The sequence below is a fragment of the Athene noctua genome, chromosome 1 (assembly GCF_965140245.1).
Source record: "Athene noctua chromosome 1, bAthNoc1.hap1.1, whole genome shotgun sequence".
NCBI classification, from domain to species: domain Eukaryota; kingdom Metazoa; phylum Chordata; class Aves; order Strigiformes; family Strigidae; genus Athene; species Athene noctua.
In genome coordinates, this window is record NC_134037.1 from 60,274,905 (window position 1) to 60,299,943 (window position 25,039).

At 40.2% G+C, this 25,039-nt stretch overlaps 1 protein-coding gene across 1 annotated transcript in view; it reads left to right on the plus strand.

Moving 5' to 3' along the window:
• Window positions 1–25,039, plus strand: part of NKAIN2 (sodium/potassium transporting ATPase interacting 2) — a 574,708-nt gene that overhangs the window by 544,490 nt on the left and 5,179 nt on the right. Inside the window, exons 5-6 of the mRNA XM_074923813.1 lie at window positions 3,652–3,712; window positions 21,515–21,596. Coding sequence (XP_074779914.1) covers window positions 3,652–3,712; window positions 21,515–21,596 — 143 coding nt within the window. The remainder of the gene's footprint in view (window positions 1–3,651; window positions 3,713–21,514; window positions 21,597–25,039) is intronic.

Below are 25,039 nucleotides of genomic sequence, written 5' to 3' on the forward strand. Positions count from 1 at the left end.
GTCATCAGACTAACACCCTAGCTGGTGCAGGGATGGGTAATGTGTCATTTTTAGAAAGAGCAGTGAACATTCATACTCTCATATGGACATATCAGGGAAAGTTTTAAAGAGTAATTTTTTTCAAGCTGCAGAAAATTACATTCATAAAAACATGCATTCACTGATCACTACATGTATAAATCATTATATGTATAAATGAGCAGGCGTGTTGTTAATGGTTCCTTCTCCTCTGGAAGCCCACATTAAAATGGGAATGGGATAGAAGTAGACACCTAATCTGGATGTGTCTGGGATCCAGAACTGATTTCCTGTTCATTGCACCTATATCTTTCTATCAGTACATGATTTATAAAAGAAATCTTGGTTAATTTAACACTCACCACCACCACCACCCCCAAAAAAACAAAAAGGGATGCAAAGCAACAAAGCTAGCATTCCTAGTTTAATCTGTTTTTCTGAGTCAGGCTCCTTCTCTATCTCTGAGGACTCATTCCCTTCCTTCTCACACAAGGCAAAAATCTGTCTGAGATACTGAATCAGGAAGACTCTGCTCTGTGTAACTCTTATACTGAACTCAGCACTGCTGTGTTTGAGGGCTTCCCAGGAATATATTAACCTTTGTCATTTGGGTTTGTTGGGGGGTTTTCTGTCATCTTCTTTTCTAGGGGGAGGAGTGTATTCAGCTAAGTGTTCTGTTTGGAATCTATTTTGTGTTGTACATAGGTATGTTGCAGTGTGGTTTTCTTAGAGAAACAACATCACAAAAATGTACCTTGCACTACAATAAATTTTGTGAGGGCCCTTCATCTATGTGGGAATTCATTAACAATTTTAGCTCCCCAATGCATATATGTGTTCCTACAGGAAATCCTCATACACTGGGGAAGGCAGCATGTTCCTAGTCTCTGTGGCAGAGGTCTCTGTAGTCACCACAGGCTCAAGCCATTGAGAATCCTCAAAGACTACCACTTTTGGTTCTAAACCCCAGCTCTGAGTGTGTGCCCTCTGCTGCTGGTGCAATTAGAAGATAAATCTTGAATAGCTATCACTGGATCAGAACTGACAAATTGCTTGGTTAAAAAAAAGATTAAAACCAAAAAACTAATGCGATGTTCAAAGTAAACCTAAATTATTATGTGTACCAAGCAAATGGTTGGATAAATGTGGGAGAAGGGGAGGTTTATTTTATGAACTCTGATTATCTCATGGGAAACAAACTTCCATTTGTATTTAGAACAGAACAATTTTTAACTTTAAGGCACTCTTTTAATCAGCAAGCTCATCTGATGAAATGCTGTAGGATTTACTTATATATCAAAGGAGTTCCCTAGGCATTTAAGAGACACAACTGAATACAATTAAAAGATCAGTTGTAAGCATAGTTTGTGATACAGTTTGTTCATTGTGCTTTGTGAGAGAAGTTTAGTTAATAACATGTGAACTTGTGGTGTTTTAGCAAAGTATTGAACTGTATTACAAGAAAAGCTGTGCCACTGCAGCCTACTACAGATGCAACTATTCAGCTATCTTGGATCTGATGGTCTGTAAAAAGAGAACAGAGAGACTATTAAACTAAGGTTCACATCCAAGAAGGGAATCATTTATGAACAACCTTTCTGGGCCTAATTCATTGCTGAATTAAACCTCACGTAATGTCACTGAAGTCAATGGGGTTATGCAGGGCATAAGTCAGTGGAGCAAATTAGCCCTCTGTCTTGAAGCCAAGAAACCAAAGGAAAGTGTGATCCAGTAAAGCAGAGATGAAACTCTCATATTAGCTGAATGCGACTGTTCTTGGTACAGTGTGTTCTTTGTGTCCAGTGGTGAGTATATCATCCTTCCCTGGTGTAAAATCTTCCCAGAAGCACTATAAGGCAGACTTATAATAAATGACAAAAGTAATTATTTGCTTCTGTTATAATGCAGCTTCAGGGCTCCCAATGGGAACTGAGGCAGTTAGCAGACAACATCTATGCTGGCTGCAGTGTGATCTCCAAATCAAGTCTTGATCTCCAGAAAAGTCTTGGGACTGGCCTTTTTTTTCCCTTTAGCCATCTCTCACCCATACAGATGTTAGAAGCTAGCATTTGCAGGCATGGAGAGCTTTCTATATAGAAAACTGACAGAAATGCCAGAAATAACTGTGTAAGAGCTGGAGTAAATTAGGTACAGTCACGGCCTCAGGTGTAAAAGCACTAGGAAACAGAATGGGTTTGTTTGCATTTCATGTATAAGGGCTCTAAGAACCCACAATACTGCTATGATTGTAGGTGTGCCTTGGATAATTGAAAAAAAAAAAATCCATTTTCACTAGCCAGCATTCATAACAATACATGGTCTTCTCAGATTTCACCCTTTTTATTGTCTGACCCACTGATTACTTTGTCTGAAATTAGGATCATCGTCTCCCTCAGATGGAGATTATGGGTTTTGCACCACACACACAGAGAACTCAGTCCTGACTGGTGCCTTAAGACATTTTTATTACCCTTCTAAAGAACTAATTCCCAAAGTCTACAGTTGGGTTTGCAGCTCATGAAAAGATCTCTGTGAGATGACCTGTACACAATAACACATTTCGACAGCATGGCTCACTTTTCAGTACAAAGAGATCAAACAACCCAAATTCTTTTGACTTCCTACCATGCAGACTTCAGTGATGAGCTAAAGTATGAAAAATGGTTTGTTGGCAATCAGTAGAGAAAACTCTCCAGACCTACATGTAAGGGAAGCCATGTAAAGCATGCAACATGTGTCACATGTTACTGCTTCAGTGTTTATTCTGTTGATTCTGATGTGACTTCTCAGTGATGACAGAACTTGGTGCAGGGAATAGCAGAAGACCTACCAGATACTTGGCCCATGGCATATGTGATATTGGCCATTTATTCCCTTTTTTTATTTCTTCAGGTGATAGTGTAACATGAGCAATCTGCCATGGTACTCAAGAAACACTCCAGTTTTTAATTGTCTTTAAATCTTGTTGTATCTTGTTTAAAATTCACTTCTGCGCATGCTCTGAGGAGAGGAATGAAGGGAACGAGTTACAAATTTCCCAGGTTCAGCATGAGACCCTGTTGTAAACACATCCAGACCTATCCAAAGTGCTAGATATGTCTTGAGGCCTGGGGGCTATTGCAGGTATGGGAACAAGTCCCACTAATCTGCAGCCCCAATTTCAAGTGATAAAATATCACTATAAACCTGTTTTACAAGTGCACTGAATTCATCCTCTGTTTAGCTGACCAGGTTCTGCTGAAAAACAGAGTTCTTCTAGAGGGTTGAGTTTTGTTAGATAACAAACCTATTTTTGACAGAAATATTTACATTTTCAGTAGTTAAAAGTCCATCCATCCAACGACCCGTTTGGTTTTCTGATTTTCAATCACTAAAAAAAAAGCTAATTCAGTAATGTAAAATTTTTGATCAATTTTTTGGAAGTTTTATTGAAGAGAGTGTTCTTTACGAAAGATTAAATATTCCCCTAACTATTTCCAACTAAAATTATCAAACTGTTGTGAAGAATTATCATTACCTCATCAAAGTCTTGTGAATTTTGTTATTTCTTTTTCTGTTGCTGATTTTCTAAAATCAACTCTTGTTTTTCTATTGTATTTGCTTTACATCTAATACTATTACATTTTGTTTCAGCTGGCCGGCTTCATCTATGCCTGTTATGTGGTGAAATGTATTACTGAAGAAGAGGACAGCTGTAAGTACTAAAGCTTTATTACATACAAAATTTTTTAATTTTTTTGTTAATCACCCCTCCACTATGCTGGCTTTTGCTGACTTCAACCTAAATGGCTTATTATACTGTAGCCATAACATGCTTTCTGTCCATCCTTCTTGACCTAAAATTTGCAAACGCCTGAAAGACAAAGGAGTCATGAAATGCAGCTTAAAAAATACATACTCTTTTCTTCTGAGAATATCATTGTATTTTTTTTTCCTCACAGCTTGACTTAAGACATAAAATAAAAAATGCAAAAATACCAACTGGTAAATACAAGCTTTTATTTTTTCCTGGATTGTTATTAACTATCTTTACAGTAATTAGTTATCAGTGAGGGTATAGCTCTTCTGTGTTGACTTGTGTTGGCCTGTAAAAGCACTTCTGGCAAAAAAAATAGCTATAGATCATTGCAGGACTTTCATTTATGTGAGGTGAAACTGTGGTGTTCCTCTGTTCCTGCTGCTCCCAGGGTACAATTACAAGGAGCAAATTTATTTCATATAGATGTATATTTGTGTTTCTTCTGATTATTTGTATCAATGGAAGACTTTTGAGCAGAATTTGCTCTTATTACATGGTATGGAATCAAGCCATTTTGGTTTTTCTCTACTCTAACCTTGATTTTTTAAAAAGGGCCACTGCAGCATTTCAGTACATCTTGGGATTCATACTAAAGCACTTTAGAAACAAGTATCAGAACTGCCTGTAACTTTGATAAAATATACATGAATCCTAGAGAGAGCTCTGCAACAGGAAGCTAAAGGGGTTTTATTTGATTGAGAGCACTGCTAGGACTGGTGGGGGTTCCTTTGTGTGTTCTCCTGTGTAGAAAATAGCTGCAACCCTATAATCTATTGGCAATACAGTGCCACTGTGAGCCGTCATGGGGAGATTTAGTGCTGAAATCAAACCACACTTCGGAGGCCTTTCCAACTATCCTCGTTTCAGTTGTCTTTGTGTTTCTGTGGAGGCAAGGAAGGCATAAAAGTAAAAAGAGTTTGGGATAGGCATGTGGAGCAAGGGTATGTCACAAATAATTCTTGCTTTTTGAGGGAAGAACCCAGCCATATGTATTTTCTCCTACTTTTCCGTTAAGTGTATTTACTATCCACGGAGCTTGAGAAGAGTGATTCCTTGCCCCCCCCCGCCCCCCACCCCCCCAAATGAAAACCTGTTCCCCCCCAAATGAAAACCTGTTTAATGCTATTCTACCCTCTCTTCTAAGGACTTGAATCTTTTTTTCACTCTTCTGTAATGCTTTAAGGCATGATGCAAGTAAAAAGCAAGGAAAGGACTTGTGACTTGGCTCACCAAACAAGAGCAGAAGTCAGAGCACGTTTGAGAGATTTCTCCCGTGGTCTGTAAAGCATCATTCCTGGCAGCAAAGTGCCACTGCCAATATGTTATTGTTTTCTGTTCACTGCGGCCGGAGCTCCCTGTTGTTCAGAACCCACTGATCGTCATGCTGCTTTGAACCTTTTCTTGTGATCATCTTGCCTATTTTGAGGCCTTTATTACTTTGCTAGTACACCTCAGCCAGACCTCCTCTTCCAGGCAAAGAGCCATTTTACCCATCTGTGAGCATCTCCCTGAGGTACCAGAGTGAATCCCCACCCAGCACAATGAAGCCAGCACAAGCTCAGACACCACAGTTTCACCTTTGGTGAGGTTTGGAAGTGTGGATGGAAAAAAAGAGAAAAAGGGAACTTCTGTGGCTGAGTCGTCCCAACACTGTAATAATGTTCAGATTGGATTTGGCCCCTCAAGGTATCATAAAACTAAAGCAGCTTTAATTTCTAGGAAGAGGCTGCATGTAGCAGAGAATAAGAACAATTCTAGTTCTCTCTCTGATCAGACCACTCTGACGTTTGCTGAATGCTTGCTGTGACAGTCAGGGGCTGCAGTCCATACAGATACCCCCTGCTCAGGTTAAATTTGAGATTCTTTCATTTCCATTTAGATACATTTTTTCAGCTTTTTCTTCCCTTTTGGCAACATATCCATCTATCATGCTCTTTTGAGAAGTAATGTATCCCTTATGGATGCCATGTTATTCAGTATTTCTACTCCAGAGGAACACGCCTAAGTGTAACTTCCTCAGTACATAGGGTCATCTCATGCAGACTGAGCGAAAAGGAGAAAAGCTTTCAGGAAAAGTAGAATATGTTCCAGAGCCTTTCCTAGAGCTTCCTGCATATACAATTCTTTGGTCTGAGATCTCTTCAGACCCCCTAGCTGTGTTTCTCTTCCCATAGTCTCTTCTTCTAGTTCCTCACCCCTGCATGCTGGTATGGAGCAAGTTGTGTGGCACAGAGTGATGAAGACACCCCTCCTGCCCACAGTATAATCCCTACCCTAGACTTGCTGGACAGCTAGCATAGCAGAAAAAGGCTTTACCCTGCTGCCCACCAATCCCTGCCTACCATCCACAGCTGATAAGGGGTGAGACTTGGCTTGTGCTTACGTGCAGTTTGGCATCTGGTGTTCCCTCTGTGTGCTAAAGATGTGTCAGCTGTGAAAGGTCCTCTGGCAAAACCAGTCAGCACAAAGCAACTCTCCCACATCACTGCCCTGCTTTCCCAGATGCTGGAATGGTCTTCTTGCCCACCTCTGTATTCACAGACATCACAAGAGATATCTAGATCTCTGGTTTTCAGGACCATTCACACCTGTAAATATGGGATGCCTCACTGCCAATCACAGAGGACCATAAGGATAACCATACTGGTTGCACAAAAGGAACATTTAACCACAAATCCTGTCTGGTGAGACAGTCAATAGAAAAACCTTTCTGATAAGATACAGCCAAAAGAAAAAGCCTTTTGCTTCTCACAATGGATGTGGTGAACACCCATACACTCAGTTCCATTTGTTCTGCTTTGCTAATGGGCCATGGGAGAAACAACAGTCCAGAAGAGGAGCAAAAGAGGCAGAAACACAGCCTGGAAGGAGTGAGCAGCAAGCAGTAAGACTAGAGAAAAAGTCATGCAACATCCAAGAGCCAGACATGGGCAGGTTCCATATTTTAACCAGAGGAACATATCAACATGGCTTGGGAGCAGAGGAGGTGCCTCATCTTCTGTTGGCACAGAGCCTCAACTGTAGAAACATAATCAAGTTGCTCTTAAGCTGCTTCAGCTGAATTAGCTTTGCTCTCAGAATAATTGGAACAAGCTGAAAGAATTACTGTTTCTCCATTCTTTATGCAGATTTTATTAAGAGAACAAATGAGCAGGGGTGGAATTAAGCAAACATTTCACTAAGATTAACCTGCTCTAACCTCACTAAAGGATTAGGAATGGAACAATACAGTGATCAAATCAGGGTCATAACTAGGACTGAATCAGCAAGTCTAGAGGTTTTAATTACTCACACGCCAAATAAATCCAGCAGCAAGCCCCCTAAATCGAAGCACAAGTCCATACTAACTTTATGAGGACAATCTGGTTTGGGTTAATTCTATGTCAATAATTAAAGAGGAAGCTGCTTTTTGCTTTTCCTCTTGGTACATTCCCAAGCAGTGCTCTAACACCGGGTGCACTGTAGCCGAACTACTGCACCCTTCCCCAAGGGTCAGGCAAGGGAAGCTTTTCCCTGACCACTTCTCTCGGTGGTGGTTTGTGCCTCCTAAAGGTCCCTTCTGCTGTTCCCTGTGGTGGGAGGAGGAACTCTGAGGCTTGGAGGGCCTCGGGTCCTCATCTGGGAAAAACGAGGGAGGATGGGTTCCCAGCAGGGCTGCTGCTGGCTCAATGCTCTCCTCTTCTCTATTGCCACTGGTATGCTTAAACCATTGTCATTCTTACCTCATTGGCATTATTAGCTGTATCAATTAAAAATAAAGCATGAAAATGTCAGCAACAATCATTACTTGGAGGCATTCAACAGCTGTAAACTTATCAGAGCTACTCATTTGTTTTCCAAAATCGTATTAGGCCTGCATTTTTCAAAGGCTGCACATTATTTTTAATAACATTGAAATGTTTGTTTAATGTGCATTTCCTCACCAGCAATTTGGCTCCCTGCTATAAGCTGTTACTGCCTTACTAAAAGAAAATTCAGTGTGTTTTTTGGGGTTTTTTTTAATGTCATTAAATATACAGATATTTTGTGGAAAACCCTGGAATGTAACAAATAAAGCAGCATCCTCCTGGGGCTTTTTGTCTGTAAGCAATTAAAATAGAAACCTGGGTTACTGAAGTGGGAATTCTGCACTCACCTTGCAGGTTCTGTTGAGGAAAAAGGGACTGTCTTGTTATTAGAGGGACAACTTTGGCTGGGAAGGAACCCCAGCCTAGAGAAAATCACCAATTCAGTCTGTGTCTCACAGTGAAATCATAATCCAGAAGGCTTTCTTGCAGACCCAGATAGGGAGAAGAAACAGCATTTACCTACCATAACACAATGACAAAGCAATCAGAGAATAGATATGGCCCGTCTGACTGTTGCCTGAGTACTATGAGGTACAACCTTTGCACTGTCTCACACTAGCAGGGACCCAACTTGCACATAGACTATCATCTTGTCTCCTGGCATTGTTTCCATGTGAACTGCAAAGCAAAAAAAAAAAAAAAAAAAAATGCAGCAAAAAAAAAAGTAGATTTTTGCTGCCCATTCCCTCAAACCCAGTTTTTGGGGATGTCTGGCGCAGAAGTACAGCTCTAGATAATCCTTTAAGATTATTTCACTCCCCCCAATAAAAACCTTGAATTCAAGATTCTAATTTGAATCACTGAAAATGTTCCGGAATACCCCAGATAGATAGGGGATATCTACTGGTGAGCAATACAGCATAGCAATTATGTGCCAATAAACTCAGTGCCAAACAATCCGCTACTGGGATCCTAGGCCTGAGCTGGGAAGTATGAAGGTGATGACAAAGATTTTCCTTTAAAAGACAATATTAAATTCATCAGCTGTAAGAGATGTGAAATTTTGACAAACATATGGGATAGGTAGAAAAGCCTTTTATTTTTAGTTTTGTTACAGGCTGCCTTCCACCTTTAGGCAGGCGATTTAACCTCTCCATACTTTTGTTTCCCAGATTTAAAATGGGAAATAATGACAGGGACAAACTCACAGGTGTGTTGCTTCCTAACTTTGAGCTTCTGGGATGAAAGGCACTGTTGAATTGCAGAATATGCTCAGATGTCACTTTATTTCTGTGCTAAATGCTTTTTACAATCTCCTTAGTGAGATATTACAAAGAAATAATACCTCGGATTCCATCACTGCTTAAAAATCTCTAAAATAAAGACAAAGAGAAACTGGTAGCAAATGTTCAGCTATTAATTCTGCTTCTTCATTTCCCTTCTCATTGTCTGGTGAATATGGCTGTAAATACTGAACCTATCAGGACAGCAGAAAGATAGGAAGAAGCAGAAACTAAGGCTGAGGGAGATGGCTGAAGATGACTGCAAACATCTTTCTGCAGCCAAGGCTGGACTTGAATGCATCTATGGAAGTTATTGTCGTGGGCAACCTGGCAGATCTCTTGCCCCCCAGAGGAAAGGTGACACCACAGCTACAGTGTAAGCTGCAGCCCTACCAGTGCAGTGTTATCTGTCACACTGATGTATCGCAACACAAGGCAGGAGGTACCAGGTCTACCAGCCCCATATGTGATATCCAGTAATGAAGAACATCTGATGCTTACTTCCATATCTATTTGCCATATAGGTATATAAGAACACAGCAAGTTTGTGGTTCCCAGAAAATCCTGACAGTAATTTTCAGTTCAGGGACTTCCTTAGCCAGAAGAGGTCTCATTGTATTTAGTTTCCCACAATAGTCTTTTCTTCCTTAAAGTGTCCACCTGAGTTTGAACTAAGGTAGTTTTTAATCAAATACAGCCTCCCAAGAGAAGGAGTTCCAGCACCTCAGCTTTAGTTTTTCTGTAACGTGCCCTGAGTCTTTCTCTGGAAAACACCATTCATTCTTCACATTTTCTATGCTGCAGCAGGTAGGATGCATCTCACACACAGCTGCTTGTAATTAGGTCTTCAGTTTAAACCAACAATTGAGATTTCTACCACAGTCAGGGGAAGTAGGGATGTAACTCCAAAGAGTAATTTGCCCTATCTGTGGTAGACACCTCTCTCACAATAGGGTGAAGCACTGGTCTGACTTGTTTGGTTAATGCTAAGGACAGCCTAGGCAGTCTGTAGAGGCAACATAAGAATAGGAACAACTACAAACCAATATTTAAAACAGCTGTCCTCCAGCTGTTGAGCAGGTCATTCATGAATAAGAATTCAATGAACATGCTACAGACACTAAAACTACAGCTTGGTTTTGCTCAGCTGCAGTCTCCAGTTTACACCCTGTGGCTAAGTTAGAAGTTTTTTCTGTTTACTTGTTTCATTTAGTGTCGTGACTGATACATGAACTAAGTAAACCAAAAGGAGGAAAATGGGATGCCTTTGGTTGTCAGGATGCTGATGGAAGCATGGAGGGAGAGAAGATTTTGAAATCCCATGGTACTGTCTCCCACTTTTCATCCTAAAGAGAGCTGCCTTGGAGAGCTCAATGCCACCAGGAACATTTAGGAAATTCCCCGAGATGCCTGTACAGCATCAGCCTTTTGCACATACCAATAGCTGGTTCCTGTGTCACTATTTCCAGTCATGTCCTGTCTTGGAGGAGACCTTTCACAGAGCAGAAGGCTGGCATTGAGTGTCTCATTCTCACCAGCACAGAACACAGGCACTCTGCATCCCACAAGGTGTGCTCGCTCATTTGAAAGCACAGCCTGAAAATGTCTGAGCTGCAGAGTGCAAGGCTGAAGTGTCGGGGTGAAAGCCTATGGCAGGAAGATATGACAAGTGAAACTGGCTGCATTTGAGATGTAAAAGGACCTGAGCAGTCCAAGGTGTCATAGGACTCATCAGACGCTACGCAGCCTGGTCTGTGATCATTTGGCACTGCAGTGCAGAGAGAGAAACAAACTTAAAGCTCAGAGGAGGTGCAGTTTGTTTAAATAATAGCAAGTAATTAGTCTGAAGACAAAATCAGTGATGGCATTTTATAATTACAATTAATTTAAAGGTTAATTTCCTTTGGTGCTAAAATCTTATTTAAAACATTTACCAGGAAAGGAAATTAGGATGTTACTATCTAGATGCATGGAATGCTTCTGGGAATCCATGCCTATTATCACTAGAAAATTAGGTTAGGCTCAAAGTGGGAATTTCAATTCATTTTAGTGTATAATAGACGGTGGTCAGGGCCTTGAGTCAGAAGGGTTGCTTAGGGTAGACTGTACAATTTGCATTTTCTTTGTTTGTGGGATTAATTGCAAATGTTTCCAACAAAAGGGCTGGGTTTATACATGAACAAGCTTGACATGAAAAGAAAATTGGTTATGGATTGCTGCCTTCATAACTAATGAAGTTGATGTTCAAGAAATCCCTAGGAGACAAGGTTGTGGTATGAGGCAAATATATAAATAAAATCACATGGGGGAAAAAGGTGGTGTTGCTGGCTCCATCTATGATAATTTCTCTTCTCCCTCACTGTCTTCTCTGCCACTCCCCTTGCATCCATCACTTCCTCCTGTGGGGATTGTCAACCTCAAGTTTAAAAAATGTCTAAATAACAAAATGTAAAGCTTGAAGGAAGTAACATTTCCATTCCAGCAGCTCATCACAATGGGATACTGCTTAATAAAATCAATGCACTGTAACAGCCAGGGAGATATACTTACCTTGCATCAGTTTTTTTAACTATTCACCACACACGTTTTATCTTTTCAAGGAAGACATGTTGCAGAAGTATTGGAAAAGATTTGCATATGTGAAAAGGGAATAAACAGTTAACATCTCTTTTATGAAGAAAGATACATTTCATACAAAAACAGTTTGAAAATATTACTTGTCTTGCCATGAATTAATTGTTTCCGGAGAGGAACACAAAGAAGTCCAGATCACAAAACAATGTCCCACACGGTTGCATAGCAGAAATGAGGTAGCAGAAATGAGGTAGTAACGAGTGACAGTTCTGACAACAAAAGTCACAGATGAGTTAAAGAGATGCTCAGGCTGTTGCCACAGCTGAATAAGATGTGGTCTTCCAGGTCATGTGAATGTTTTGACATTTAAAAATAAACAAAAATCATATTCAAAATCAGGAAAAATTAGCAAAATCTGAAACAGTCCACAAGCTGAAAACTGCATGACAAGTGGTTTCAGGCAGACCGTCATGTTTTGTTTTCATGCCAGTGAAAGACTTCATTTTGATGTCAGTCGTTTATTGCTACTTCACACTGAATGCAGAAGGCAGACTTTGGAGGCAGGCCCTCCTGCACTGCACCCCGGGAGCATCTCCTCCTCTACCCCGATAGAGGGAGGGCAGCTTGGACCCCATTGAGCACGGGTGGAGGAGCAGCCCACAGGCGGCCGTCATACAGGGCTGCCAGCCCCCTTCCCCTACTTGGTTCCCCAGCCTCTGAGGGTGTCTGGTTGCCTTCTCAGGGGTTCAGTCAAAATGAGTGGGTTTAACACCACAGGTCCTAGTTTACCAATCTCAGTGCAGACTGAAGGACAGCAGCGTCTTGGAGAGAAGTGGTGATGAGCTGCTGTGGGGGGTCTATACTGGTTAGCCATTTCCAGTGACCCTGAGCAGGACACCCGCCCGCAGCCTTAGTGTCTTCCCAGCTGGGACAGTCCACGTGAGCTCCTCACAGTTCCCTATATGCCTGGGACATAGTTTTGTGCTAAATTATTTTTATCAGCATGCCTTCTGTTAGTTTTCCTTATTACTTTTCCTTTTAAATATCTAGATAGGTCTTCATTAGAATTGGATTGTTAGCTTTCACAGACTTGGGCCTTAATTCTTCACTTTGTTGCACCTACTAATGACTCTTATTCTAATTTATTAGTGTGGTGGTCATGCTTGGAGGCCACTGCCCCAGGCATTTTCTTTTTCCTCTTTTTTTTCTTTTTTTCCTCTCTTTATTGCTTGCTCCTAGCAACGATCTGGCTAAGAACAATTTTTCCTAACGATTCATTTGATAACTTCTATGATAATTCAGTCTACCCCACATTTTCTTTAATTCTTAGAATGATTTGTCGGTCAAAACCTACTGCAGGGCTATATTATTTTGTTCAGTACCCAAGCATGAGAATTTGAAAGCAAATGGCTATTATCCAGCAGTGTCCAGTTCTGTCCAGTTTAGAAAAACAATATATTCCTCAGACTATTAATGTTCCATAGCTGAGTGGAGGCATTTTACAGACTCTTTAGTGAGCATGGGACAAGCCCCACTGCAAACCTGGGCAAGCCTTGCAAAACCTTTGCAGGGATGAAAGCATCAGCCTACCTGACTGCAGCCCTATTTCCAGGTCTGTAAGCTTGACAGGTGGCTTGCTGCATTTATCAGATATAAAAGCAGCGCTGGCCATTTCAGGGCAGTATTTCTCATTGCTATAGCTATGATCCATTCATTTCCTCTGGCCTCTGGCTCTTGTTCTTACCTGTCCTGTCTCTGCTTCCTCTTTCTGCCTTCAGCTGCTGAAGCCTTGTTTGTGCCTTGCAGGCCTTGCTTCGTTAGTCCTGGCTGCTTTCATTCTGTCTCTTTTCTGCTCAGCCATGACCCTGGTTCCCATCTCTTTGATACAGTTCCCGCTGTTGGCCAGTTCTACCTTCCTGAGGACTGCTCCAGAACACGGTCTTCCTCATGTCTTGCCCTGAGGTTCTGCCACTGACCAGACCCCTTCTCTGCCTAGGAGTCTGAGACACATTATGGCTTCTTTAATTTCTGGACCCCCAGCACCATTAATATTGGTATTTTCTTCTGGGTACAACCATCTCACCTTGAATGCAATATCTAAATCCTTGCTTGGTCCTAAATATAGGGAGCAACAGGCTGAGATCCTTGTCAGTACCTCTGTAAGGATTGTGACACCAGGTGGTGCTTACCAGGTTTCACAAACCTGCATACTTCCCCAGTCCTATGTCTTGCCTCAGCATGACTGATCAACAAATTAGCCAGGGGATCAGCAGCAACAGAGACAGAAGAGGGTGCTGCAGGCCCTTATCCAACAAGAAACATGATAAGAGAAGAAGGAGCTGGAGGAAAAGCCCCTGTGAAGCAAAAAATTACAGAATAATTTTGGCTATTGCAAGAGTAAACAACATGGAAACAGTGTCAGTGAGGCAGAATCTGAGCTGAGAAACTTCACTGAAGTTTGTGTAGGGCTTTCCCTTTGCTGCTCCTGTGGTCATTGTAGGGCTCAGAAATGCCATGAAGTCATGTTTTAAAGGTTTAAGGTTTTAGTTTCACCTTGTAAATGGGTGAGCTAAGAGCACTCACAGGCCGTTACTGGCTATTTGGCAGAAATGCATTTCATTGCACTGCAAGAACCGGACTGTGCATCCAAATCCTTAGCCGTTTCTGAACCCTCCTGTGCCGGCAGGAAGGACACAGCCTCACATACTGGCAGATGCCCTTCTTCCTCCTGTTTTCCCAGTGCTTGGCTCTATCCTGTTTTGCAAGTCTAAATCACTGTGCACTCAGCAAAAAGACCAATTTACATTATCACTGTAAACAAACTTTATTGAGATTGTATTCAAGCAAACCTCCTCCTGTGTGCTATATTGTGGAACGGCCATGAGGCCATGCTCACAGCATAAAAAGGCAGCAGCACTAAAGTGTTTGGAAGGACCTTCACCAAACAGCGAGGCGGGTAGCAGGATACTGGCAAAGCCACAGGAGGAAGGATGTCTCCATATGTTCTTTTATATTTTTTCCCATATGTCATTTCTAAAGTTATTAACCAAGCCTAATTTTACTTCCCTTCATTTTTTCACACTTTGGCCAGTTTTTAGCTACCAGCATTTGTGCACAGCTCTCTCTTGACTCACATACTCACTTCTGCACCAGCAGTGCCTCAGTGATGTTATTAGCTGTAGCTTGTTTGCCATCTCTCCTCCCACCCAGCTACATGTGCTGTGAAGTGCCTTGCTGTGGCAGTGAAGCTTAAACACACTTCGAGGCCTGAGTCCAGGGGGCCAAGTCTTTGGCCTCTGGAGCCAATGTACATAAATTTGACACCATATGTCAGATATAGCACATGTACACATGTTCTCTCTCTTCTATACCTCTCAGATAACGTGTTCAGTTATAACATACATGTGCTAGAAGTATCCATGTGCACATGCACGTATGCTTCCCTGGCCATTAGCACTTTTTAAATGGTACCATCTTTATCATGATTAAGTGTAAATTTTTAATATTTTTTTAGTGCTTTAGATTCAAGTATATACCATGATGCCAAGCACTGTACAAACATGAATGCCAACCCTGTTTCTTGGTGCTTGCAATCTACTCATTAGACAACAGGCAACTGGTGGGTACAGACAGAAAATGAACACAAAGAAACTATAAGCAAATATTATTCACCGTGGTAGACAAGAATATAAGGGCACTGGGAACCTAATTAGAGTTCTAGGGAAAGTAATAAGAGAACTAATTAGAGTTCTAGGGAAAGTAATAAGAGAACTGTTTGTGAAGACATTCTCATAAGGAGAGAAAATGTATGGAAATTTTACAAGTATGGAGGCCAAGCTGACCGCATGGGGGCAGAATTTAGCTTTCAGAACTGGAAGGAGGAGAGTCTGATGTAGAGTGTCTACAATAGACTTTAAGTGTAAAGATTTACCTCCTATTTGATGTAATATAGAAGATCAAATCAGTAGCAGGATGCAGAGAAGAGTAACCTAGTCAAAAAGGTGAATCCTGTAGCTTTTGTCTCTTTAACTCCACATTTGGTGAGTTCAAAAAGAGAGGAACAATTGTGGTGTTTGATACTGAAAGACCTAAGTAAATGTTATAGCTGTATCAACAGATAGAAGTCTTCCTCTTCAATATGCAAAAATAGTCTTTGGAAATTAAATCATGCACAGTGCAAACTAAAGTTGACATCTAACATATAACCTCAAGTGACAGGCAGACTTGAGGATACATGTGCCATTGTTCACTATAAGAGGTAGCAGAGGTGGCTAGGGAGGAGCAGCTAAGAATTCTGGGTTTAGCCATACTGAACTGGAATTGATATTTAATTATCCATGGGTAAATATCATAGAGAGAAACTGAGATTTCAGTTTGTATAGAAGGAGCAGAGTGATCATAAACCAGGTACTCCGTGACACCTCAGAGAGCTGACAACAGCAGAATTTGTGTTTGTGAGTGCGACTACCCAGTTTACAGGAGGTGGAGAAAACATAAAAGGCAGAGGTTACTGTTCATGGAACTTCAGCAGCATGCTGGATGGAGAACCATCAAAAAAGATGCATGATGAAAGGAGAAAGGCAAGAAGAGACAGCGGATGCCAGTGAGTCAAAGGTTTCTTGAAGAAGAGAGTGACGCCTGTCCAAAAGGTGCCTGAGTGACCACAGAGTGGATGGACTGTGTGTGCTGGTTACTGGTACCCAAATTTGGGTAGGAAGAGGTCATCTGACTGTGGTTTCACCTCCATGCAAGGGACAGAACACAAGATGGGAGAAAATCTTCAGAAATGGAGGAAAGTAGATCCAGAAAGTGTTTGAAAACATCAGGGGAGAGAGAGAGATAGAGAGGATGGGACAAGCAGGGATAAGGGTGGAGTTGATTTTTCTATGAAAGGAATTTACATGTATTTGTATTGGGAGGGAAATGTAAAAAAAAAAAAAAAAAAAAAAATGTCAAAAGAGTCTGTGACTGGGACAAGCAGAAGTTTTACAGAAAAAAAAATTCCTGTAACTGTAGTAAGAGAGAAGGGGAAATGAATGGTAAAAGGAGTGAAAAAGGCTGACAACCTGAAGAAAGGAGGACTACTTTATCAGTTTGCTTGTAGAAGAAATGGGAGAGATGGCGTGCAGGGAACCAAGTGGAGATGGGAGGAAGGAAGCGTATGAGGAGGTGATGGGGGTGTCAGGAATGGAACTAATAAAGCTGGAAAACCCAAGCTTCTTTGTCAGGGAGATGGACAAAGTGAAGGAGGAGAGAGGAATCTGTGAAAGGAGTCACCCTCTTTATAGAATTACTACCAAAGACATTTTCATTTTTAAAGAAGGAGTCCCAGTCAGGAAGCTGATGTGGTGGTGAAGGCAGGATTGGGTGTTGGCAGTAGATTTACCATTGTGAGAGGCAGGGCCTCATGCATCAAGGGTAGGGATGAGATAATCAGCAAAACAAACAATAGTAACAAAGAAACAAAGCAAGGAGAAGGTTTGAAAGCAGTCAAGAAGGAATCCATACTGCAGGTCACAGGTTAGCCAAGTACATAGCTGTTTCCCAACCTTTCCCTGTCCTTTTATTTTTGCAGATACAGCCACTCACCCCCCTCCCCATTCCTAAACTCTATATCCTTTCATATCTAGTCTGCTTTGATTTTTGGATGCCTATTAAAATGCAAGGAAAGCCATAGCATCAGTCACATTTCTATACACGTGCCCTAAATGACTCCTTGGGTCAGATCCTAAACTAATGTAAATTATCATTGCTTCAGTGAAGTCACTGAAGCTATAAATATATATATTAGCTGAGGACTTGTATCTTTGTGCTTCTGTATTTATATCTTACAGAGGAAAATTTCTGTATGTAGAATAGTGTCTAGTCTTCTGGTTTCTAGCCAATATTTTTCCTTTTGCTTTCTACTGGAAGATATTATTGCTTTTATTCTACGCTTTTTCCTTTCTCTTTGCCCATCTGTTGATTTCATCAGCTTCAATGTTTCTCACTACAAACTTTCTAGCAAGTCTTTTCTCCCATATATTCATCCATGCTAATAGGATCTTTTTTGTGCATCTCAGTTTAATGGTCCTTCTATATACCACAAACTTCCAGAAATGAAAAATGAGAAACCCATTTATGCCTCTCATCCTATCCTGATACACACCAGTGACAGTGGCAACTGTGACTGCAAGCAGGGGCTGAAACTTTGCATCCCTGTGGGTACTTAGTAATAGAAAATATGTCCTTATTTTGAGCCATATGTCCTCTCTGTGTTACAGTTGTAACCACAGTCATATGCCTGACAAGCCCCTTAACACCAGCAAAGGAAGAAAATACTCAGGCTGAATTTCTTGTAACACGTTACAGACAAATGCTATTACTATTATCCTATTCAAGTTCAACTAAAAAAATATGCGTCTCAGCAACTAGTATTTCAAAGCAATGGGATTCTCTGTTTGTATAAGCACATGTGCTTTTACTAAAGCAAAACATTACAAAAGAGACACTTCTGATAACAGTGACATGTAAGATGAATGTAAAACAGAATAGTCAAAAATGCATTTGATGGATGAGGTCAAGGATGGACGCCTCTGTAGCAACTCAGCTAAGGAGCCTTGTTTTATTCATCTCATGTCACTGCTGCCAGGAATGTATCAGTCGTAAGGCACTTTTAGTGACCTTTCAGCCACAGCCAGGGTAAAATGCCTGCAGAAAGGGCAGTATTTTGCATGCTTTAAGAAACCAGATGAGAGTCCACAGGGAGCTTTTAGCACAGTTTGGACACCGCAGGCTTTGCAGTGCTGAGAAACTGACACTATCAAGAAAACTCGCTACAAAGAAATAACTGAAATCCTTTTGCGTTGGAGTTCACTTTCTATTACCTACCTTGCAAAGTTTGTTGTTGTGTGTAAGAAGCCATTGTATGCCTACAACAAGGTCACAGTAGTGCTCTCTGCCCTACCATCATTTGGTTACACACATGGGAATTTCCACTGTCTGTTGAACATGGAAATGTCTCTACAAGCTTGCCTTGTTTGTCACTTGACAATCTGGCTTGTTAACACTCTGTGTTTACTCTGTGCAACGGGGCAAAGACAGCGTGCATGCAGAGATATTCGGCATGCATCTTTCTCTCATGCCCACACAAACTCATTTTACTCAAAGAAATCTTTTTCTTAACATGTTGGTTTAGCTTTATGAAAACAACCCTAAAATCACCCTTAAGACCTGTTGCCCTACGACTGCAAAACAGAGTATCTATGCTTTTTAGTAGTGGTTTACCAGTTGCTTAAAGGGTCTTGGGAAGTACACAAGAAATGCAAAGCTGGACAAATGCATATAAGCAACACCCGTAAACTGATAGGGGTTGACACCTGTGAGACACTCAGTCCAACACAGGTATTTTCTGACTTGTGTTGTCAGAGGTCAGAAGTGAGAATAAAAGACAAACTGGTCAAGAGAATAACAAACCATAGATGCAGCAAAGACATGTCCAACCCCAATAAGAGAGGGTTTATTTCCTCCCAGCCTAGTACTTCATTCAACAATATTCCTATAGTGAATCTTCATTTTGTGCCTGTAAACTTAGTATGCTTCCAAAGACATGATCACATTGTAATAAAGTTATTCTGATAGTTACAGACAGTGAGTAAGTAGGAAGCAACAAATGACATTTATCTTGATTTTAGTAAGATTCTGACCCTATGAAAGGTTTGTAAGCAGGCCAGGGAAGCACTGTCCAGATACAGTCATCATAGGTTGTGTGAAGAATTGTTTAAAACTCTATTTGAAATTTAGTTATCAATGAGCTGGGATGACATTTCAGACGGGATCCCACTGAGACCTCAGCTAGGGAAATAATCCTCTTCATTATTTTTGTTAACAGCAAGGATGATAGAAGAGAGAACATTTGTAAAAATTTCAGATGAAATCAGACTGGGAGCGGTATGAGCACTTGTGAAGATAGGATTAGAAGTCAAAACGATCTTGAGAAGTGGTTTGAAATCAAGAAGATGAAATTCAATACAGACAAGTGCAAAAGAACTCCTGTGGGGAAGAATCAATCAAGTTATCTTCAGATAAAATATGGACTACTTGGTTAGACTACAGTTAGTGTCAAAACATAAAAATAAAGATCTGATTATTAAGCATTTGTATGATGCTGTTGAAAAACTAAACAGAATAAAAAATTTTAAAAAGCCCAAAACAACAGAAAACCCACCATGTTATTCCAGGTAATGTACAGAAGACCCACATGGCAGTTGTTCCAGTTAATCCAGATTTGTGCACACCACTGTAAGAAAAACATAAGTAGACTGAAGAAGGCTCCTCAGGCTTGAAAATGTAGAGGCTTGGAAAACACGGGCCATGAGAAAAATTTGGAAGAACTAGGTATGCTTAAATCTGGAAACGATGGATATAATGAAAATACTTATTGAAAATGCTTGAAAGTAGTCATAAAAGAAAAAAAATGCTCATTTGTCTTCATATCCATAGGGAGAAAAGGCCAAAATGTAGAAAAGTAGGTAATTTGCAGGAAATTACATTTAAATTAGACATTAGGAAGTTAGGCACAAGGAAAGGCAACACAGAGGGACTATAGAACCTCCTTCATTAGAGGTGTCAGGGATTAATTTAGTAAAACATCATTCTGGGATAGGAGTATATGTAATGCTGCCACAGAGCACAGAATTGGCTATATTATTTCTGCAGGGGCCATTCTTGCCAGGGAAGAAGGTGAATGACAGGTTTAACATGTCTGTGGTTGCAATGGAGACATACTCTATTGGTCCAGTCTACTGTTTTGGTGGCTCTTTGCTTGCTAAGTAAATGGTGGACAGAAGGGTACAAGAATTTGATTTTATAATATGTCTGGAATGCGTGTGAATGCATTGATAAGTGTGGCACACATTGAGGGGTACCTTAGCATAAAATAATGTAATAAAGTAATGTAAGTTTTAAGACTCCAACCACCGTGAAAGTTCTGAAACCAAGGGTTATAAATTTATATTTTGTGATTTTTATGTGAATTTTACTCATTTTAGATCCACAGGAAGCTATCCCCTTATCAAAGAACCTTTTCTCATTTTTTGCTTTTAATGGATACAGAGCCAGTCTGTCAGTAGCAGTGTCCAGACTTGTGAAAAATACACATCTATATCTGAATTCTTTTCTATAAAAGTCTAGTCAAATTCACATCTGCTATGTAAGAGACAACATTTCAGGGATGAGAGCTGCCCACAAATAACTCCCCAAAAGCCAATAGTTCGGTCTTCTGGTGCAAAGGAAGCAAAGGGTGGACTTTTACCTGTGTAAAGAAAGTGTTATAGCAGAGAAACAGGGGGCTCAGGCTCAGATGAGATTGAATTGCCCTGGAAATTGTTTAAAATAAACATGAGAAGACCACTGGGAACTGGCAATGGTGTGAATTAATAAATAAATCCCACTCTACAACCTTCCTGCAGACCTCCAGTGCCTTGAGAGAAATGCTGGTTTCCTTAGATCTGTGTAGTCTCATCTCTGAAGCTCAGATAAATTGTTCCAACCCTCTGTTCATGCATTTCAACCCAAATGTCAAAGCAGGGAATCAGAGAAACTTCTGTCTCTCAGACAGAATCAGATCAATGTGCTTTCTCCTCTACATCACTGAACCACAGTATGACAGCAAGCCAGACACAGTAATCACAGTCAGAAGCAATGCATTCATGCCAATAAATAAATGGTTTTCAGCATTTGCAATATCTGAATAGCATGGTGGTTTGTATCCAATGAGGTGGTTTACTTGAAAAGAGGGATGTGTGGCTACTTCTGATAGACAGATGGCTGTTATAAATCACTCATTGCCTTTTTGTGATTTTAAAATTAATTTCATTTTAAAGTTAAAAAAGGTTCTTTGCCTTTCTCTATTTTTTTACCCTTTTTCTTCATCTCCACAATTAGCTGATCTAATTTTAACAGATTATTAGAGGGCCCGTCAAAAATAATCTGTGTGCTGGGTGATTCTTGAATGATAGTGCCTATTACTTCTGAAAAGGTGTTGCTAATGAAAGCAATTTTCCCCCTTTCAGTTGATTTCATAGGTGGATTTGACTCTTACGGCTATCAAGGTCCACAGAAGACATCTCATTTACAGCTACAGCCCATGTATATGTAAGTACTTAACTTCCGAGATATTCTGCAGAGTGACAGGCTGATATTAAAGGATCATTAAGCTGAAAGATGACGTGACTTAAAAATTCGGAATAGGCAGAAGCATTTTTTTGATAGACCAAATTCAAGCTACACTTAAGCACCAACATTACTCTCCTGTTGAATTATAATGATTTCTTATGGCAGGATATAATGTGTCATGGTTGTTTAAATAACACCCATCTCTCACCTGATTTTTCCCCCCATTTTCATTCAAGCAAGTTCTAGTCAGAGGCAATGAGAATTTGGTGTCGTAAAAACTAGTCAGATCTGACAAAACTTGGTTGCGAAAAAAGTGGTTTTTATTAAGATTTATCAAAAGTTCAGCAACTTGCTAATTTAGTGGCTGCATTTAGCATTTGTCTTACGGGTGCATCTGTTCACTGAAGGACCTCTGTACCTCATTTCCTCATTTCCAGTCTCCACATATTAAAAAAGAAACCAAAACAAAAAAAAACTAACCAAATGTAACAACACATGGATTTTAAATCCAGTTTGAATAGAAGACAGTGTTTTACCTAGCCAGTGAGTGACAGCTCCATCCACTGCCTAGAAGTGCAATCTGATATATTTGGGGATTAAATGAGTGATAAAATCTCAGCACATACAACTGGAGTACATTCACACTAGAGCTAGCATCCAACCATAGAGCAGTCCAGAAATAATCATCTTCACATATTTCTTGTACTGATGCCAACTGCAATACAGAACAGTCCTGACTGCCCAGATAAATCTTAACCTCACTGCTGCAGCCTTTTGAAATGTTTTTTATTTACCATCACTAGCCTACACAGTAAAAGCACAACACGCAACAGCTCACACAGGGGCATCATTTACGTTTTTCCTTTGTTTCTCTTCTGAACGTCTCTTTTGAGGAAAAGAACTAAATGCAGGCAAACAATATCCATCCCAACATACACTTCCATTTACCCTTGAATGTAATTTCATTTCTTCTGATTAGTGGAAGAAAGTCTGCTAATGGATTAGTGGATTTTTGCATGGAACTGCCATTTACTCCTTTATCAGTGGTACAATCAATTCTGCAGTGGTGTTTAGGATTGGGCCTTTTGGGAGCTTTGCTAGGAGCATTTTAATAATCTCAAATTACAATGGTGCGTATCTCTAATGCCATCTTAACTTCAGCTTCCCATCTGTCTGTGCTCAAGTAAAGATTTTTCACCTGCACTTTTGGCACAATGCTGTGCTTTTAGAAAATGTTCTTTCCTTCCTAGTATTATGTGTGGCTCATAGGTACTTAGAACAATTCTAATCCTATTTCTTTCTCAGTATACCATACCTTGTCATCAACATATGGAGCCCTCCAGCTGAGATATTATCCCATTCTCTTTATGCTCTCAGTGTTGCTTCCAGAACAGCAGATTGCATTTACTGAGCATCTTCATGCTGACTGTAAAGAAAGCTAGACCTGTGCAAAAAAAAAAGAAGGCAATATTTTTAAGCTTGTAGCTGAGATGAAGAGATATATGATTAATCCATGTAAACTGTTTTACGCCTTATTTCAGTGCTGCATTTTCACTGGAGTATAGGTGATTTCGCTGTCTTAACTGAGAGACAGAAATCAGTATGTGAGCTGATGTTTTGCCCAATCAACCCACAAAAGTATTGCCATGTTGCAGCCATAGTCAAAGACGCTTCATGTTTCCCTCTGACTGTATAGCATTTGACAAGGTTCTCTAGAATTTCCAGTCTGTCCTTAAGAGGCTTTTGCAGCATTTAGTAATACCTTTCTGTTATTTACAGCTGAGGTGTACCAGCAACACATGCATATGTATTCACACTGCAGTTGCTCTGTAAATGTAGGCAGACCATTAGGTAGTGGAGTGACAAATTCGAATGTCAAATTAATCAAGCTGTGGTTTGATCTGCTTGTAGCACTATTTACAGCAATATTACTTACTGGAAATCAAAACACACTTATATGATAACAGCAGGCCATACTTGATGTTTTAATGCTTTATTTGTTGTGAGGAAGGGTTTGGTTCCCTAGGGATCTTGTTCACCAAAGAACATCAGTGTTCTGATGTTCTGATGTTTTCTCCATTATGCGAAGAGAAAACAACAATACAGGACTTTACATCACTCTCTGGCCAATGTCACCTTCACTTTAGAATGCTCAGCATCTCTAGGGGAGGAGTAAAAGTTAAGAATTATTTAACATAGAAAGGCAGAGAATAGCATAGGACGGGATAGGATAGGATAGGATAGGATAGGATAGGATAGGATAGGATAGGATAGGATAGGATAGACCTGTCCTGACCTGACCTGCTTTATGGAGTCCATTGCCATACTCTCACCACTGTCCAAGGTATAATCATACCCATCCAGTATACAACTATACTATACATATTCATAGGGCTGTATTCATACAAATATTTCCACAACTTTATCAGTTGCTACAAAATGTCTTTGAATCCATAAGCAGTGGAGGTTATATTAAGTATTATCCTGTCTAATTCCTTCAAAAGATGAAGAAAATATAGTTTGTTGCCACCTCTGTGTCCTATACTCTTCAGGCTCACACTGAGTGCAACTCATGTGGAGATCTGGGTTTATGAGTAGGACATAGGTGCCTTTAAATCATCCGGTTACTAGCTATTTCCAAAGACACAATAACACCTCTTTTTGTTGTCTATGGGGTGGTAGTATCTATAGGTGTGTGAGGCATGCTACAAAATGAAGGAGAACATATGGCCTCAGCTTTGAAGAGCTTACCAAACCAAAATCATCTTCTAATGGTTGTACAGAACATCAAAATGCAAATTTCAACATGCAGCTCAGTAATAAGCTCAGAGAGCTACCCATATATTTACCAGATACAGAAACAGTACAAATCTTAAAGACATACAGAGATGTGTGGTAGGTCTCAGTCATCACCCACGTACTGTTTGCTGAAGTGAATTGATTTAGTGGATTGCAATGATAGAATTCCATCAACACAAACTTTTATTTCAATTCAAGCCAGACAAATTTACATCCAAGTGATTTAAATCAATTTTAACTGTTTTGCACATGCACAGTTTAATTATTATCCTGAAGGAATGCTGTGTTTAGTAATTGCTAACTGTTAAGACATACTGTTTTGTAACCAGTTTCCTCCTGTGTGCTAAAGTTAGTACTTCATTTTGTTAGTCTGGAGGTTATACTGAACCTACACAAACTTACACATGCAATTAAATAATTATATTGATTTATCTAGGCTTCTCATTTTTACATTTCTAATGTGTCAGGAGTTTTTTTATCTAAAGTATTGTTACTTTTTATTTGTGATATCAGTCAAGCTCTACTTTTAAGAACAATTCAGTTTAAACACACACAGAGTACATTTGTGGGGGATTTAAGCAGTTGAATGAACAGGATACTTAAGGAAAAAAATCTTCATTTAT